This window comes from Vespula vulgaris, chromosome 14, assembly GCF_905475345.1.
Source record: "Vespula vulgaris chromosome 14, iyVesVulg1.1, whole genome shotgun sequence".
NCBI classification, from domain to species: domain Eukaryota; kingdom Metazoa; phylum Arthropoda; class Insecta; order Hymenoptera; family Vespidae; genus Vespula; species Vespula vulgaris.
The window spans coordinates 878,383-896,030 of NC_066599.1; the positions used below are offsets into that span (position 1 = coordinate 878,383).

At 33.5% G+C, this 17,648-nt stretch overlaps 3 protein-coding genes across 4 annotated transcripts; 2 read left to right on the forward strand and 1 right to left on the reverse strand.

The window, feature by feature from the left end:
* Window positions 1-9,011, forward strand: LOC127068835 (NADPH oxidase 5). The gene is made up of 19 exons (XM_051005127.1): window positions 1-889; window positions 3,040-3,134; window positions 3,243-3,354; window positions 3,427-3,524; window positions 3,676-3,796; window positions 4,148-4,298; window positions 4,426-4,636; window positions 4,873-5,099; window positions 5,265-5,453; window positions 5,609-5,802; window positions 5,936-6,257; window positions 6,552-6,699; window positions 7,048-7,208; window positions 7,285-7,420; window positions 7,512-7,726; window positions 7,832-8,022; window positions 8,118-8,327; window positions 8,395-8,598; window positions 8,722-9,011. Exons 1-19 carry the CDS (start codon window positions 749-751, stop codon window positions 8,917-8,919), a joined length of 3,324 nt encoding a protein of 1,107 aa, XP_050861084.1. The 5' UTR covers window positions 1-748; the 3' UTR covers window positions 8,920-9,011.
* Window positions 9,012-9,744: 733 nt separating this feature from the next.
* LOC127068845 (dnaJ homolog subfamily C member 1-like) lies at window positions 9,745-12,625 on the forward strand. Of its 2 annotated transcripts, none has more exons than XM_051005152.1 (8): window positions 9,745-9,910; window positions 10,021-10,243; window positions 10,365-10,466; window positions 10,541-10,759; window positions 10,962-11,206; window positions 11,282-11,585; window positions 11,668-11,886; window positions 11,957-12,625. In XM_051005152.1, exons 2-8 carry the CDS (start codon window positions 10,088-10,090, stop codon window positions 12,017-12,019), a joined length of 1,308 nt encoding a protein of 435 aa, XP_050861109.1. In that variant the 5' UTR covers window positions 9,745-9,910; window positions 10,021-10,087; the 3' UTR covers window positions 12,020-12,625. The 2 variants fall into 2 exon arrangements, with proteins under 2 accessions (XP_050861109.1, XP_050861110.1); XM_051005153.1 differs by having other exon boundaries at window positions 9,752-9,910; window positions 10,088-10,243.
* Window positions 12,626-12,874: 249 nt separating this feature from the next.
* LOC127068834 (ATP-dependent RNA helicase DHX8) lies at window positions 12,875-17,322 on the reverse strand. Its single transcript, XM_051005125.1, has one exon. The coding sequence runs from the start codon at window positions 16,694-16,696 to the stop codon at window positions 13,109-13,111; it is 3,588 nt and encodes a 1,195-aa protein (XP_050861082.1). The 5' UTR covers window positions 16,697-17,322; the 3' UTR covers window positions 12,875-13,108.
* Between the last annotated feature and the right edge of the window lie 326 nt (window positions 17,323-17,648).

A 17,648-nucleotide genomic window follows, 5' to 3' on the forward strand; every position in this document is an offset into this window, starting at 1 on the left:
TTCTCCACAACACGTCGACTTTCATTTAACGAGTTTACGCGTCTCCAGTCGGCCGCGAACGAACGAAAACGTTCTCTCACGTATTTACTTACTTACTTACTTACTTACTTACATATTTACGTTGTACATCTTCAACGCGGAAATACCGGCTATTTTAAGGGGTGCGGAAATTATTGAGCAACTCTAAAAACGTTCGAAATAATCTCTCAATGTGTGTCTTACTTCTTTCTCATTAATCGACACTGATATAAATCAGTAGTATATGTACCTCTTCTCCCCCTTACGTTTGTCTCGTAGTGAAGTTTACATTTCTTTCATTTTTCCTTTTGTTGTTGTTGTTGTTGTTGTTGCTATCGTTATCGTCATTGTTTCTTTTTCTGCTTCTTTCATTCTTTTCAAAAACAAAAGTAGAAGGTCGTGAACGAAGACAATACGTTTGTTTATTTCCTTTTCCTTTATCAGATTTTTTCTTTTCTTTTTTTTTCATTTTCTTCTTAAATCCTTACGTAGAAACACTGTCAAAAAATGTCCTCGAATCACGATAAGCTGTGACGATCTATTCGTATTTTCGAGAGCGTGCTAATTATCTTGTTTCGGGTACGGAAGGAGAAGTGGGGGTGGGGGGGAATAAAAAGAAAAGGACGATCTTTATTATAAGGAAAAAAAAGGAAAAAGAAAAGAGATAAAGAAGACAGAAAAAAAGAAAAAAAGAAAGGGCAACCACAAGCACAGCGACAAAAAAGTGACCATGGAAGAGAGTATAAGTTGCATGGAAGAGGAATGCCTCATCGAGAAACGAAGAACAGCAATATTGAAGGAATGTTCTGAATTGTTGAATGAGGACAATCGTTACACGAAAGAAGTATTCAGGAAATTGTTCCAAGATCAGGTACATACGTTCATACTAATTGATAAATATGTTTCAAAAGAAAAAAAAAAGAATTCAAAAGAAGACGAATAAAGTCAATGTAGAGTAAGCGATCATGCAAGGAAGAGTGGGAGATAGAAAGAAAAAGAAATCGAACGATTTGATCGAGCATGATACATCGATTTACCATCTCAACTACAATTGCAGTGTCACCTACTAATTACGTTGTATCCTCCCAATCAAGAGCTTCGATACCTCTCTCGATCTCTTTCTCAAACGAAATCAAAGTGACGGGCACGCTTCCAGAGAGAAAGAGAGAAAAAGCAAATCCAAAAAAAAAAAGAAAGAGAGAAAATACAGGACGTGCCAAAAGTTTCTAAATATGTCGAAAAAAATTCCTAGGTGATTACGAAAATCGATGGCGATTCTTCGAGACCTCTCTTTCGAGCTTCTAATCGGGCTTGTAAACTTTTCAAGCTCAAAAAAGGAAAAACAAAAAATTTTGCCTAGAAAGAGTACAGTCGACTTTTGAGGAAACTTTTGGTCCACCCTGTACAACAAAACGAAACGCGCGCACGCAAAACAAAATTGAAGTGGCAGAGTCGCTCTAAAAAGAAAAAGGAAAAGAAATTATCGAGATTAGAGCCAAGCGATAAATCATTTTATGAGAGAGAGAGAGAGAGAGAGAGAGAGGAGAGAATATCGAAAGATATGTTATTACGGTATTAAACAAAAGTGATTCGTGGGCGAGCTACGCGCGATCCTAATCGATCAGCAAATCGTTGTTACGACGTGAGAGAGAGAGAGAGAAAGAGAGATACCAGTTTTTTTCTGTCAGAGATATCTCTCAGAAGCACGGCAACAGTAGTAGGAAATATCTAGTTAATCCTGAGGCGATCATGACGACACAATCGAAGGAAACGAGAGACTATACTATCGAAGGACCAGGTTACTTTTCGATCAAGGTGCTCATTCGCCTAAGGCTCGAAAGCCTTGCTTGGTGGTGCCTCTGGCGTTTTATCTCTCTATCTATCTATCTGTCTATCCCTTTTTTTTTCTTTCCTTCTTCGTTTCTTTCTTTCTTTCTTTCTTTCTTTTTCTTTCTTTTTCTTCTCCTAATTGCTCGACGAAAAGTCTAAATCACATCCTACGATATGAGCGTTTAAACACTCGGAAATTGTTCCCTTCCCTCCTCGTCCGGTCCCTGTTTCGTATCTTTTGTTATCTTACTTTTCTCTTTTTTTACATACTTTTAATTTACACTCACTTTTATCTTAATTTTTGATTATGAATTTATTGTAAAAGTCTCAATGAACATTTATCATATCTTAAATTAATTAAACGATTTGTGATTATAAAAAAACAAGAAAGAAAAAATAGATCGTCTAATTGAAATCATGTCATTTTAAACAAGGACCGAACAAAAAAGATTGTACGTAATAATCTATCAATAATTTTGATATTATCTCGGTTAAAACATTTTCGATCTTTCGATCGGTAGATAAAAAGAAATGGATCATTTATCGAATAAACCGAGGAATACCATTAAAATATCGATCACGAACGATCGATTATTTATCGTTGGATCATCGGATCCGTACCTCTGTGGATCATTATCAATGATCCTTGGATCAGAAGATACATTAATAGTAAGATCGAGTTACTCCACTTCTTTTTTGTTTCTTTCTTTTTTTTTTTATTAAAAATTCAATCGAAGCATTATCGATCGTTAGATCTTGTAATATGAAAATGCAATGATTATTATAGTCTCCTTTTTTTTTATACAATATTTCCATCTCGCTCCCAAGAGATAAGAAAAAGAAAGAGATACAGAGAGAGAGAGAGAAAGAGAGAGAGAGAAAGAGAGAGAGAGAGAAATGACATATAAGACGGTGATTATACCGTTGGCAATGACCCATTTTACAGTAATCGTGGAAAATGTAAGCCCGAGGGTATAATACGAGAACTCAGAGAGCGACTATAATTAATATAATAAAAGGCTAAATCCGTGTGTTATGAAAGTCCGCGAGTAAAGATTGGGTACTACTTTCATCCTGCACAAAATTATTTTTATATTTGGAACAGGGTCTTCCTGTCACGATCGAAGAAGAACGACTTTTTTATTTTCGTTATAGTTTTGATTTTGGTTTCTTCTCATTTTTGTTTTCCAGACTTTTCTCGAGAAATTGTTTGGGCTGTTCGATCAGGATCGAGACGAATTATTGAGGCAGGACGAGTGGTTCGAATTTATGAAGGGTAGATTAACGTAAGGGTAGATTGTAATATTCCTCGATAGAAGTTTCTTCTTCGATTACTTTCTTTGTTATCTTAATATTTTCTTTTTTCTTTTTTTTTCTCTTTTTCTTTTCTTCAGAAACGAAAAGCAACACGATTTCATCGATCAAATCGAAAGCGTAGCGTTCGTTTTGTGCGCCGAGAAACCATTGAACTTTACCAGTTTCGTCCAATTGTTCTGTGCTAAAGGGGTGAGAATATGATCGGACTTTCTTTTCTCTCTCCGCCTCTTTCGATAAAATAAAATTAATCTCGATTTTTAGGTAGTAGAGAAACTCTTTCGATTGATCGATCAAGACAATTCTGGATATGTAACTTCGATGCAAATCATGGAGTTCATTTACAACGTCAGTAATCCGAGGTAAGAATCAAGATCGACGAGAACATTTGAAACGAATTGATTGTCGAAGTCCTTTTATTCGTTTTCAGTTCTTTTCTTTTTTTTTTTTTGGTTTCTTTTTCTTAATTTTTCAAACGCTTTTTTTAATTTTTATAATTCATTAATTCGACAGACCACGAGCCGGCTTCGACAAACGTAGTCTGGAATGGTTGGAGAATATTTTCAAACAGACAGTGGGCAATCAAAAGGAAATACGTCATGAGGAATTCAAGAAGATAGTCACATCGAAGAACGTAGGCAGGAGGCATGAGTGTAGATTATTTTGAACGAAACGAAGAAATGAATAATATTTTCTAATGTATTCCGATTCAGGGTCGAATTTAGCATAAGATCTCGTTAGGCGCAAACTGGGTCCTCGTTTATCTATACTGTCACTTTTTCAAACCTTTCTGCGTTCGCAAACAACGATATATAAAAAAGAAAAAATAGCCAAAAAATTGAAAAAGAGAAAAAATAAATTGTCGTAATGACGTTGCCTCTACGATCTTCAAAAGTATAAATGCGACCCTGTTCAAACGATAAATTTTCTAAAATAATTCGATCTAGATTAAACTAAATGTCTAACGAATGAAATCGATTCTCAGCCGTTCTTCACGGAACGTGTCTTTCAAATATTCGACAAGGACAATTCTGGGACTATCTCGCTTCAAGAATTTATCGACGCCATGCACGAATTTGCTGGAAAATCTGCCGACGACAAAATCAAATTTCTTTTCAAAGTCTACGATATCGATGGTTGGTCATCTCGCAAAATCTAAAAATTATTTATAACGATTTGGCAGAGAAGAAATTCTTTTTCGAAAAACATTTTTTCTTTTCTTTTCTTTTCTCTTTTATCTGGAAAAATTTTTTCAATTAAAAGGCGACGGTCTCATTCAACATCGAGAACTGGAACATGTGATGAGAGCGTGCATGGAAGAAAACGGAATGAAATTCAGTGACGAACAGATCGAGGATCTAACGATGGCACTGGTCGAGGATGCTGATTCCTGTAATCGCGGTGCCATCACGTTCGAGGGATTGAAAAAGCAATTGGAGAAACACGAAGGATTGTTGGAAAATTTATCGATTAGGTTCGTATCGATTCTATCTATATGATCCAATAAATCGACCTAGAAACGATGTGTTTCATATCATTTCACTACGATCGTTAAGATGGTAAGACGATCAGATTATCTTACGACAGTTTATCAATTTCTCTGATCGTAATAAAATTTTGATAAATAATACAAAAAAGGAAAAACGATGATTTTTCTCAAATCAAAAGTTGTTTGACCGGATGTTTGAATAAAATTCAATTATGTTGCAGCATAGATCGTTGGTTGGTCCCGCCAAAACCGAAAGATAAAAAAAAATCTTTCCTTGGATTTCTAACGTCGTTACGGCCGTATCAGTTGACCAAGCCCTACATAAAAAATAATTACGTCTACATAGCGTTCATCTCGCTCTTTCTAATCGTAAACGCAGCGCTCTTCGTGTCGAGGATCTTTCAATATCGACGATGGAATGGCTACGTGATCCTGGCACGTGCTTGCGGTAACATTACGCAGAATTTTAGCGTTAAAAACAATCAGCTTTTTTTTAATTATTTTGGAATGGAACAAAACAAACGGTGTAATTCGCGTTATTGATACCGTTTTCAATGTTCCTGCGACAAGTGATTTTCTTTTATTTTACAACAAAGTATTCACGATATCGCAGGTCAATGCTTGAACTTTAACTGTTCGTTCGTTCTCGTTCTGATGCTACGACAATGCATAACTTTTTTACGAACCAATGGTTTCTCATCGATACTCCCATTGGATCACCATATATATCTTCACAAGATGACTGGGGTTTTGATCGGTGTGTTCAGTGTCGTTCACACGCTCATGCATCTTTTAAATTTCGGTGAGTACGAGAAAGGATCAAAGAAAGAAAAAGATAAAAATTCTACGAGGCGCTTGGAAACAATTAGAGTCAAATTTTCTTGATGTTTTGTTTATTTTTAAATAGAGAAAGGGAAAAAAAGAAATTTTCTTTAGAAATCTCTTCATCATTTTCAGGTACCGTTGTTGTAAACGACGAAATATTAAATAGGGCGAACTTTACTATGACGGAATGGATTTTCACTAGCAAGCCAAAATTATTCGGATTGGTGGGAGGTTGTGCTAATCCTACCGGTATCGCCCTAATCGTCATACTCGTTATAATGACCGTCTGTTCGTTGCCATTTGTAAGACGTGGCGGGTGTTTCGAGGTAAAATAAAATAAATAAATAAATAAATAAATTGAACAAAGATAAATTCAATGCTAATTTTCTTATTATTTTCAATTTCTTAATGAAAATAATGTTCTCGTTTTTTTCTCTTTCTCTCTTATGTGATTAACAGATCTTCTATTGGTCGCACCTACTTTACGTACCATTCTGGATCTTAATGATATTCCATGGGCCTAATTTTTGGAAATGGTTCGTCGGCCCAGGAGCGATTTATCTCATTGAAAGGATACGAAGACTCGCATGGTCTCGTTCTCAACGTGGGAAGACTTACATAAGTTCTGGTCTCTTGCTACCTTCGAAAGTGACTCATCTGGTGATCAAACGGCCACCAAATTTTGACTTTTGTCCTGGTGATTACGTTTTCGTCAATATACCAGTGATTGCACGTTACGAATGGCATCCATTCACAATCAGCAGTGCTCCGGAACAAGAAGGTGATTAATGATCGTTTCCCTTTAATTAATTTTAATTCTAATTTGACGTAAGATATTTAAGCGAATAATTAATGGATCATTTGTCTTCTCCATCTCATTTACTTTTATCACGCGAACGAATTTCTTGTTCGACAAGACGTTGACATATTTAACGAACAAAAGAAAGAAACGAAATCAGTTCAAGGTCCTGAAGACAAAGAAACGAGTCCAGAATAAATTTCAATCGCATAATGACCGACATAATCTACATATTGTGATATTCATCGACCTTCTCTGTGTTTTCTTTCTTGACAGATTATATATGGCTTCACATACGAGCTGTGGGTGAATGGACCAACAGCCTATATTTATACTTTGAGAGGGAACACATGAAACTCCATCGAGGCGACGATTTATCCGTCGATAGTGCCAGTAACAACGTTGATCTTATACGTAAAAAATCGTGAGTTTATTAATATTGCGCTTGAAAGCAGGCAACACTTTATACTTGGTCGGTAAAAGCAGTTGCAACGTTATACATATTGCCTATCATAGGGGCTTACAAAATTTCTTACCTATGGATAGTATTGCAACCGCTATTACCGACTAGTAAAATTGTTGAGCCCCTAGAATTATGCAACATGTAGTACATACATATATAAACGTATTGTATATCGAAAGGAGCGTCTGAATATAAAGTGTTGCCTAAAATTAGGTGTTATAAACATTATAAAATAAATTAAATAAATAAATTAATTAAATTAGATAGATTTTAATAATTTCCTAAAAATGATCGTTTTACTCTTTGCAGATTTCTCAACATTAAATTAGGCAAAGAAAAAAGAGAAGATACATGTTCGTTATCCGATTCACGTGGTATCGACAACCTCGTTTTCGTTCCTGACGTTAATGCTTCATCCTCGTCAAATCCATCGATCAACGAAAGTGGAACATTTTTGGAAACTCCGGAATGTAAGACGATGACACCAAATTCGATTTTTCGCATTAAAATCTTACGTAAATTAATAAGATTAATCGTTTGAAAAAGGTACACCAAAGGTGATTAAAATGACAAAGGACCCGAAATTACGTCAGTTTTTATTGACCACTAAAATGCCATTAGAAAAATCATTTTCAGTTCCTGATATGCAAACGAGATATAAGAACAAACAACGTTTGATCGCGTAAGTATTGATTAAATTAAGCTAATGTCATCGCGAATTGAGAAATATTTTATTAAAAAGTTTGTAAATAATCTACTTTCTTTACATATAGATTACGCGATTATGGGAGATCAGAATCCGAAAAGAGTTTCGACGAATGTCAGATACGTCAAGCTCGTATGAAATCTTTAGGCATAGCTTATCTAAGCCCACAAAACAAATCCCTAGCTCAGAGTTTTCGATACATGAGAACGAAACCCACAATAATTGCGTTTAAAACGCCGAGTCTTGAAAATTGTGAATACGAAGAAAGAACGAACTTGAACGGTAAACTTCAGAAAAAAAAAACATTAGAATTATTTTTTTATAGAGAATAATTGTTGCAAACAAACAGTTGTCTCTGATATTTTTCTATTTTTTTTTTTTTTTCAGCTACGACGATCACAGAACAGAAAAATATTAACTCACCAGCTTCCTCGATCGGGCAAGAAATTGCAGAGGAAGGAAGATTGAACAAAATATTCGAAGAAACTAAAGAATTCGAGAAAACAAAAACGATAGAAATTAGAATCGAAACGGCATCGAATACAACTATAAATTATCCAGTAGGGAAACCATTAGAGGTGAACCGATTTATTCGATCATTAGTTATAAGAATTTATTAAAATGTCATCTACAAAATAATCCGATAACGTACCGATAATGAATCGTGATACAGATATTTTTAGATGGTCCATACGGTGCACCCTCGAGTCATATATTCCAAGCACAACACGCAGTATTAATTGCAACTGGGATCGGAGTAACTCCCTTCGCTTCTATCCTTCAATCGATCATGCATCGATATTGGGAAGCTAGGCATACTTGTCCTAAATGCAAATTTTCTTGGGCTAGCGAAATACCGCCTACTGTGATGCATCTACGAAAGGTGATTAAAAACTATTAGGAAAGGAAAATGATTAGAAAAAAATATCGATCTAATTCTTGATTCATAGGTCGATTTCTTCTGGATCAATCGAGATCAACGTTCCTTCGAATGGTTCGTCAACTTACTATCGCAACTCGAAATGGAACAAGCTGAATTAGGCATCGCCATGGAACGTTTTCTCGAAATGCACATGTATATTACAAGTGCGTTACAAAAGAACGATATGAAGGCTGTAGGCTTGCAACTGGCAATGGATTTGCTTCACGAAAAGGTTCATTTCTTTTTCCTTTGATAAATCTAATCTTATAAACGACTATGATGAAACGATTTTTTTTTTCTTTTTTCTTCCTTTTTCTTTTTTTTTCTTCTTCTTCTTCTTTATTTTACTCTTTAGGAAAAACGAGATCTCATCACAGGATTGAAAACCAGAACGACCGCTGGCCGTCCAAATTGGGACAAAGTGTTCAAGCAACTTCAAGATAGAAAAAAGGGCAAAATTACTGTATTTTATTGCGGCCCGCCTCAGCTGGCGAGGATTCTCCGATACAAATGCGATCAATTTGGATTTAATTTTCGAAAGGAATCCTTTTAACTTTATAATTTCTTCTTCCTATTCTTTTTTTTTCGTCTATTTCTTTTCTTTTTCTATTTTTTTTTTTTTTTTTTTTTTTTTACTTTTTTAAAATCACGATCGATATCTCGCTCTCGTATTCCTGATTGTATCGTTTAAGTAATCGAATTTATGTGGGCGATTTCTAGAACAAACATATCGTTGTATTTATAAGTTTCACTTATTTTATTCTGATAAATTATTCTTACTTATCACTTTAAGTATTCCTTATCTCTTAACCTTCGAAACGATCGATCGGATTATTCTTTTATATCTTCCATGACTCTAGTTAACTCGTGTACCGTCCAAATGAATAACACGACTAACAGAAAGTTCACTTGTTTTTTTGTCATACTTTATTTTTTTTTTTTTTTTAATTTAAGAAATTGTTCATAATTTTATTCTGGAAGCGTATTTTTTTCTTTTTTATTTTTTACGTCAAATATCCTCATTAAATTGTTTATTGTCAATTTTACGATCTTCAAATGTTTCAAGTAGCTTCAACTATCATCATTACATTGTCATATATACGTTGATATATAGTAAAAATGTTTAAAAACTAAATTACGTATTAATATATAATATTATATATAATAATTAATTATAATTGCATATATAGTTTTATCGAATACATTCAATACGCTTATCTTTCGTCGATAAAACATTTTTTGCAGATAATACGCGTGATCTGTTTTACCGATCGATAAAAGAAAATGTTTTAATAATTCAAGAAAATTAAAATGAAAAGAGAGGCGACACTTTGATACGAACCGCCTAAATGTCGTTATTGTCTGTACCTCTTAGTTTGCTATCTAATTATGGCACATAGTGATTACTCTTTCAAAAGTAGTAAGTGCTAAAAGAAAACGTGGCACCGAATCGTTGTTCCTGAAAATATTTTTATGTATTCGATGAATCGGAGAAAACCTATTGTTGAAAGTATAATATATAATTACCTATTTTATTTTATTAAGTACGTTATCATTTAATCATACATCTCATAACTTTCTGATATATTTTTATTTCTATAAACGATTTATTATAAAAAATTAATCTCGTTAATTTTGGCACTTCAAATTACAGACTATTCTAATTCTCATTGGTATACATTATCAATTATAGTGTTGACAATAGCTATGTGTTTATTTAGATGGTAAACATGAGAGTACTTTTAATATTTTTTGGAATCATACAATTTTTTGATATTTTTACATTATCTACCGCATGGGATAATGATGAATTAGAAGTTTTCGATGTTGTCGAAGAAGTTAATCAAAATTTCTACGATCTCTTGGGTGTATCTGAGGTAAAACATATTTCGTTTACTTGTCCTACTATCAATTAAAAAATATTTTGCATTAGATGTGTCACTGTATACGTAATAATATATACTTAAAAAATTTGTTACAATTATTTCTTTTTATTAGGTGGCAAATGCCTCGGAAATTAAAAAAGCTTTTAGACGGTTATCCCTTCAGCTGCATCCTGATAAGAATGCAGCAGAAAATGCAGAAGAGCAATTTAGAAAAGTAAGTACATTTTAAAATCAAGTAGAAATATCAATTATGTAATTTTAATATTATAAAATTTATTCGACTTTTAGTTGGTTGCCGTATATGACGTATTAAGGGATCCTGGAAAGAGACAAAAATATGATAACGTTCTCGTTAATGGCCTGCCAAATTGGCGGTCAGCTGTATATTACTATCGACATGTAAGAAAAATGGGATTGATAGAAATGAGTGTTATTTTATTTATGGTGATTACAGTTGGACAGTATTTAATAGCATGGGCTGCATATTTCGAAAAGAGGTATACTTATGTGAGTATGTATATTGAAAATAGAGGACAACTGTGTTGTATATTGTTCTACCTTCAAAAAAAACCTACTTTTTATTTTTTTATAAAGTTCACAAATCTTTTTTGAAAGATATGATATTCTATAAGGTAGTACGATTGATTCAAATCTACATCAAACTCTATTTTTTCTGCATCTAAAAAAAAAAAAAAAACATGTATTTCAGGAACAAGTACTCGGTAGTAAGCTCCAGAAAATGCAGAAAAAAAATAGAAAAGGTAAAATGGATGTTCCAGATTTAGCCGACATTTTAGAGAAGATTCCAACTCCAAGCATTTGGAACACTCTTCCATTTCAAATGCCACGATGGACGATTGCATCTGTCGTGTATGTACCATCTATTATTCGCGCTGTAAGTGAGATCATAGAAGAAAGAAAACGTATGAAAAAGAAAGAAGAGGAAGAGGCATTGTGAGTGCCTACTATTATATTTACTGATTTTTTCAATTTAACGTGTTACGTGCAGTATAATTTTTTATGTCACAGAGCTCAAGAAAATGAACAAGCAGAGCCTGATACTACACCACGTGGTCCAAGAAGACGAAAAACGGGATTTCCTCTTCAAGAGAGAAATGATAGCAGTTCGAAAGTGATATCAAAAAAAGACAACAATGATACAAGCCATATTTACGAAAAACCTATAATAACTGGTGGATTATGGACCGACGACGATGTAATAGAATTAGTAAAGCTCGTTAAAAAATATCCTGGTGGTACGTCGGAGCGATGGGAAAAAATCGCAGATACAATGAATCGTACAGTTGCAGAAGTTACGTATATGGCTAGAAAGGTATCTCGTATGTTTTAATGATTCCTCGAGAAAAAAAAATATTAGCATTAGACGTTTAATTTTTTTTACATTTACTTTTTAGATCAGAAATGAAGGAATAAAACCTGGCGAATGTATAGAAGATGCCGGGATAGCAGATCGACCAAAAAAAGTAAAAACACGAAATGAAAATGATAATATTATTACAGGATGGACTCAAGAACAACAAAGAGCATTAGAATCTGCACTTATAAAATACCCTAAGGGAACATCGATGGATAGATGGGAAAAAATTGCAGCCTCTGTCACAGGAAAAACAAAGGTTGGCAAATTCTATTAAATTCATTTACTGAATCTCTTAAATTTAATAGCATTAATATCGTCGTTTTTAGGAGGAATGCCAAGCACGATATCGACAACTAGTAGAACTAATTAAGAAAAAGCAACAGTCGTGACTTGATTCACAGAAAAACGTACACAAGGTTTTTTCATTAAATGTGTAATATTTCGTGTTACCGTGTAAAAACAGAAAAACGTTTCTCGAAATTTGTTTGTGACAATGTTTTTTCCATCTGTTTTTTTTTTTATTATCTAATAATGACACATTAGATAATAAAAAATGCAATATACGTATTGGATTCATTAACGTTCAAACGTAATTCGTTTTTACAAGGTAAAAATTGTCCAATTTTATGAGTGATATAAAACGATATCTTTAACTTATCAAAATACTTGTAATACCATTACAATCATATAAAATGATAATCTTCCATTTTGGCAAGATATCATTAAACCGTTCCATCATTACCATGCCTATATATCAAGAATGTATTTATTTAATAAATTTAATACTTCGTTAAGAGAGAGAGACTGAAGAGATACAAAATTAAGACATATTCCTATAATATAGATTTAAATTGAAGATATACTTAAGTTCGAAATCTTCCATTCTTAAAAATGAAATAATTATTACAGTCATAAAAAATATACATATGTACATAAACACAATAAATTCATCACACGTGCGATCTAATTAATAAAGAGTTTATGACATACAGAAATAAAGTAGTTTGCTGTCCCAACTACAGGGTTTCTCTAGTAACATATCAAACTGCTGTTAATCAACTACAGTTTATAATATATTTATCGAATATATCGTTTTAAAAAATGAAAACTTTTAAGAAAAAAATATTAAAGTGTACTATTTGACGATTTTTTCATATTCACATTTTAAAATCAAATTCGTATGTAATTATTATACATTATTTGAATAATACACGTATGCGAACGTATTCGAAATATATACATTTTTTCTCTATACCATATAATTACAACTTATATATAATGCTATGTAATAGGTATACATAAAAATGTGTTCAAAAGTATATTACAATTCTTGCGTATTTGAACATTCTAATATTTTATTTTTTATATTTGAATGAGATTGCTAATAGCTATGATTTCTCTATGTTGTATAAAATTATTTATTTACAGATCGTTTATATACAAAAAGTTTATATCAACAGTATATACTTACAAATAATTTAATTACGTCTTCTACGAACCCTAGATATTCGCCAGGCATTGGGTTCTTCATATTTATTATATAGGGGCTCAAGTCTTTGATTCTTTTTGAATTTACTAAGTTTAGTTGGATCACTAAATTTGAAAAATGCTGGAGCAAATTCTACTAACCATTTTGGATCTATAGTAGTTACTTCTCTCATATACTCTTTTGTAGTTTGTACTAACTCATGATAAATTACCCATTCAGGTTGCCTATTAAATAATGCACTGCTTGGATGAATGTACACTACTTGACTATCTACTAAAGTTCTGTAACCTTCTTGAGGATCCTTCTTGGCAGCATTTCTAAAGAACCCAGAACATACTGCTTTTTGAATTCTAACAGTATTTTTTCCCGCGGATACTACATCGAGTTTATGCCTATCCATTATACCTAACAATTGTTTTCGTACATCTTGCGCTCTCTTCAGTGTCCTCATTTGAACAAAATTTTCATAACACCATGCATTACTAAATTTATTATTTCGCCAAGAATTATAAACTGCCAACAATGTTAAATGATCACCTTCAGCTTGATTAAATTTTGCCTTTTTCTGATCTGCTAAAGCTTGTTTATCCTTTGGTCTATAAAAAACATTTTGTACGGACAGCATACTAACTATAGTTAATATTTCATCCGAACATTGAAGGTGTACACTCATAATTAACATTTTAGATAAATTAGGTTCTAAAGGAAATTCAGCCATGCGTCTACCAAGACGTGTCAAAAGACCTTCATTATCTAAAGCACTCAAACTGTGTAAGGATTCTAAGGCCATGATAAGCGATTCTACTGGTGGTGCATCCATAAAATCAAAATGTAATAAATCATTAATTCCCATTGTTTTTAGTTGTAGTACTGTAGTAGCTAAATTGGTTCTTTGAATTTCTGGTACAGGTGTTGGTAACATTTCATCTCTATATGCCCTCTCGGTATAAAGCCTGTAACATTTCCCAGGACCTGTTCTACCTGCTCTGCCCGCACGCTGTTTTGCAGCAGCTTGACTTATAGGAGTTACTATGAGACTATCCATACCAGTTTTCGAATTATAAACTTTCTGCTTCACAAATCCTGGATCAACAACATAATAAATACCATCTATAGTCAAACTTGTTTCAGCAATATTTGTTGCTATAACAACTTTTCGTGAACCTGGTGGAGCTGGTTCAAAAATTCTGGTTTGCATTTCAGAAGGCAGTGCTGAATAAACTGGTAAAATGATTAATTCAGGTACATCAGGACCTAACGATTTCATACGCTCATATAAGATCTCACATGCTGTATCGATCTCCTCTTGACCAGTCAGGAACAGAAGAATATCTCCAGGAGGCTCTCTTAAATGTATCTGCATCACAGTTATAAGTGCAGCATCTAAATAATCAGTTTCTGGTTCTTTCGTATACATTACTTCTACGTCAAACGTTCTTCCAGGAATAGTAAAAATTGGCGCTTCAAAGAAGTATTGAGAGAATTTAACGGCATCAAGGGTAGCGCTAGTTACAATTAACTTTAAATCAGGTCTTTTACCAACTGCTTGTTTAAGAAGTCCAAATAAAACATCTGTATGAATAGTCCTTTCGTGTGCCTCATCCAACATTATTACAGAATAGGTTTTTAAATCTAAATCCATAAGACATTCTCTAAGTAACATACCATCTGTCATGTACTTTATGCTTGTCTCTGGACCAGTGCAATCCTCAAATCTAATGGTATAACCTACTTCTTGCCCCAAACGACATCCAAACTCTTCAGCTACTCTTTTAGCAACAGACATGGCAGATATTCTTCTTGGTTGAGTACATCCAATTTTACCACGAGCAGTAAATCCTGTTTCTGCTAAATATTGAGTGATTTGAGTTGTTTTTCCTGAACCAGTTTCACCAATGACAATTAAAATTTGATTATCTGTCACAGCCTTCACTAGATCATCTCTAAGTTTGTATATTGGTAAAGTCTGACGTTGTTCAAGCAATGTCAAATTAGTTTTCTTTCCAAATGAAGATTTCTTCCCACCTATTACATGCTTTTTCCATTCTGGCAGATCTTGTGTTTGCATACCTATTCCACGCATATTAGCAACAAGTGTTCTGCTTTCCGCATCTGGTAAAGGATCAATCCAATTTTTGTTAATACCGGTAGGCACAGAATCCATTTCCTGTTCTCTCTGTAACATTTTTTGCTCTCTCCTTTCTTTCGCCAACGCACTCTGCATCATTGCAGCTTGAGCTAAAGAACCATCAGGATTTTTTACTATACGTACAGGACTCAAATCTCCCAGTGCTCTACCATGGCCATGTAAAAATGGAGGTTCCTCTTCCACCAACTCAATTTCTACGTCTTCTTCTTCGTCATCTTCTCTGGGTAGAACTCCAGTTTCTGTGTCAAATTCAGGTAATTCGCTTCTATCTATACAAGATGCAGCAAGCATCTGTTTTATTTCCCATTTCTCAGGAGATGATAATCTTTGCACACGCTTTCTAGAATATGTCTCGTCTTCATCCCATGTACCTTGAATTTCTAATAATGATGTTGGACGATCCGGATTCCTCAAATATTTTTCATCTTCCTCAATTTTATTGACCGCTACCACTGGATTTAAATCTCTACCCGTTTCTTGATCAACATCTTTCATACTTAAGGAAACTTTTTGCCCACCCACATTCAATACTTTAACAAGAACTTTTTGTCCTCTGGTTACTACATCACTGGCACTAGCTACTCTGCCTTCTCTTCGTAATTGTGAAATATGTACTAAACCTTCCCATCTTCTTCTTAAACCTTCTAATTGAACAAAACAACCAAATGGTACTATATTGGCTACTTTTCCCGTATATATTTGACCAACTTCTGGTTCAACTGAGAGTTCTTCCAAAGATCTTGATCTAGATCTGTCACGATTCCTTGAACTCTTTGATTCCTTATAACCATGCGATCTAGATGTTCTACTGGAGGATCTTGATCTTCTTCTACGTCTCCTACTGTGTTCTCTTTCCTTGGATCTGGAACGATTCCTAGATCTAGATCTACGCTTTTTATCCTTCCTATCATTGGATCTAGACCTATGTCTTCTTTTTTCTCTACTCTTTTCTGAATCTTTATCTTTACTATGTTTACTTCGCTTATGATCATCTTTTTTTCCATTTTCATTATTTTTCAAATTAGATGGCGCTAATGCCTCTAAAGATGCTAGAACGTCGTTAACTATATCTTTATCAGTTTTCTCAGCATCTTGCGTAGATTGCAAGACATCATTCGGTAAAGCTAACGCAGGAAACTTTTGTGCTAATTCGTCCTGTTTGGACTGATTAGTTGTCGCAGATTTGTTAGAAGGAGCACACGGTTTCATATGTTGTATTATCCTAAGTAAATTCGCTATAAATGAGTCCGAAAACTCAGCACCATTTTCGATCAAAACTTTCTTGAACGTTTCGAAAGTATTATTTTCTTCGGACAAATGAATTATAAATTCGGCCAAATCCTTATCGTTTAATCCTAAATGATTTTCTAATTCTGTACAAATTTTTGACACCAAGGATAAATGTTCCAACTTCGTAACCTCGTCCATTTTGCTTTTTCTTCGTAAGAAAAATCGTAACACTAATAATAACAATATCGTAGTAGTAATTGTAAATCGTACGAGTAAAAATATAAAGATTATTCTATAATTTAACGCTTTGGCCGTATATGAAAGATTAATATACGCATACGACGATTTTATACGAAAATACAGAAATTATTTCGTGTCTTTCTCTCTACGATCGACGCACGAAATCGCTTTCGACGCCATATTGTGACGTCATCGTAAACAGCTTAGTCCGCCAATGAACGAGTCAGCGCGATAGATGTGATTGGTCCCCTCAACGAACCAATCGGATAACGGAAACGAATAAGAACCTTCCAATAACATTACCGCTATTGTTTCCTTTTACAATACTTCCTTACTTACGACTCTTTTATTAATCATTTCTTTGTTATTCGTTGTTGATAGTTTAGCTAATATAAGTATAAAGAGATATATAACAATGTCTTATTTTTGTAATTTAAAGTATAACCTAGATCGAACTATGCAGATGGACAAGAACACCACACGTCGCGTTAATGCAACGATACTGATAACAACAATCGTAAAAAACACTGTTAACTAACTTTTTTATCTGATACAACAATTATTTTTAACTATTATTTTCGATTGACAAAAATATTTCATTAAAATCCATTAAAATTAACGTCGAATAAAAATGTCATATATACGTACGTCTTAATGTATTATAATAGGACAATCTGATACTTTATAGAGAATCGTCCAATCAATGCAGACCTTTAAAGCGTACTTATGATTCGAAAGAAAATTGAATATATGTATGATAAATTGATATTCAATGTAATATTGGTCGATATATTTATTTCATTATTAAACCAATCATATTTCATTAGGATTATAAAAAATGATTATTACCTTTTTCTATAAGATTAGAATATAATAGAAGTTGATTTGATTTGCATAGTAAAGGAAGCCA

What these genes read in the sequence shown, in the direction of transcription:
- LOC127068835 (XM_051005127.1), top strand. Translation starts at nt 749, where the DNA reads ATGGAAGAGAGTATAAGTTGCATGGAAGAGGAATGCCTCATCGAGAAA. An exon ending in TTTATGAAGGGTAGATTAAC is followed by an intron (nt 3,135 to 3,242) that starts GTAAGGGTAGAT and finishes TCTTTTCTTCAG; the next exon opens with AAACGAAAAGCAACACGATT. An exon ending in TGGATTTGCTTCACGAAAAG is followed by an intron (nt 8,599 to 8,721) that starts GTTCATTTCTTT and finishes TTTACTCTTTAG; the next exon opens with GAAAAACGAGATCTCATCAC.
- LOC127068834 (XM_051005125.1), bottom strand. Translation starts at nt 16,696, where the DNA reads ATGGACGAGGTTACGAAGTTGGAACATTTATCCTTGGTGTCAAAAATT.
- LOC127068845 (XM_051005152.1), top strand. Translation starts at nt 10,088, where the DNA reads ATGGTAAACATGAGAGTACTTTTAATATTTTTTGGAATCATACAATTT. An exon ending in ATCTCTTGGGTGTATCTGAG is followed by an intron (nt 10,244 to 10,364) that starts GTAAAACATATT and finishes TCTTTTTATTAG; the next exon opens with GTGGCAAATGCCTCGGAAAT. An exon ending in TTACGTATATGGCTAGAAAG is followed by an intron (nt 11,586 to 11,667) that starts GTATCTCGTATG and finishes TTTACTTTTTAG; the next exon opens with ATCAGAAATGAAGGAATAAA.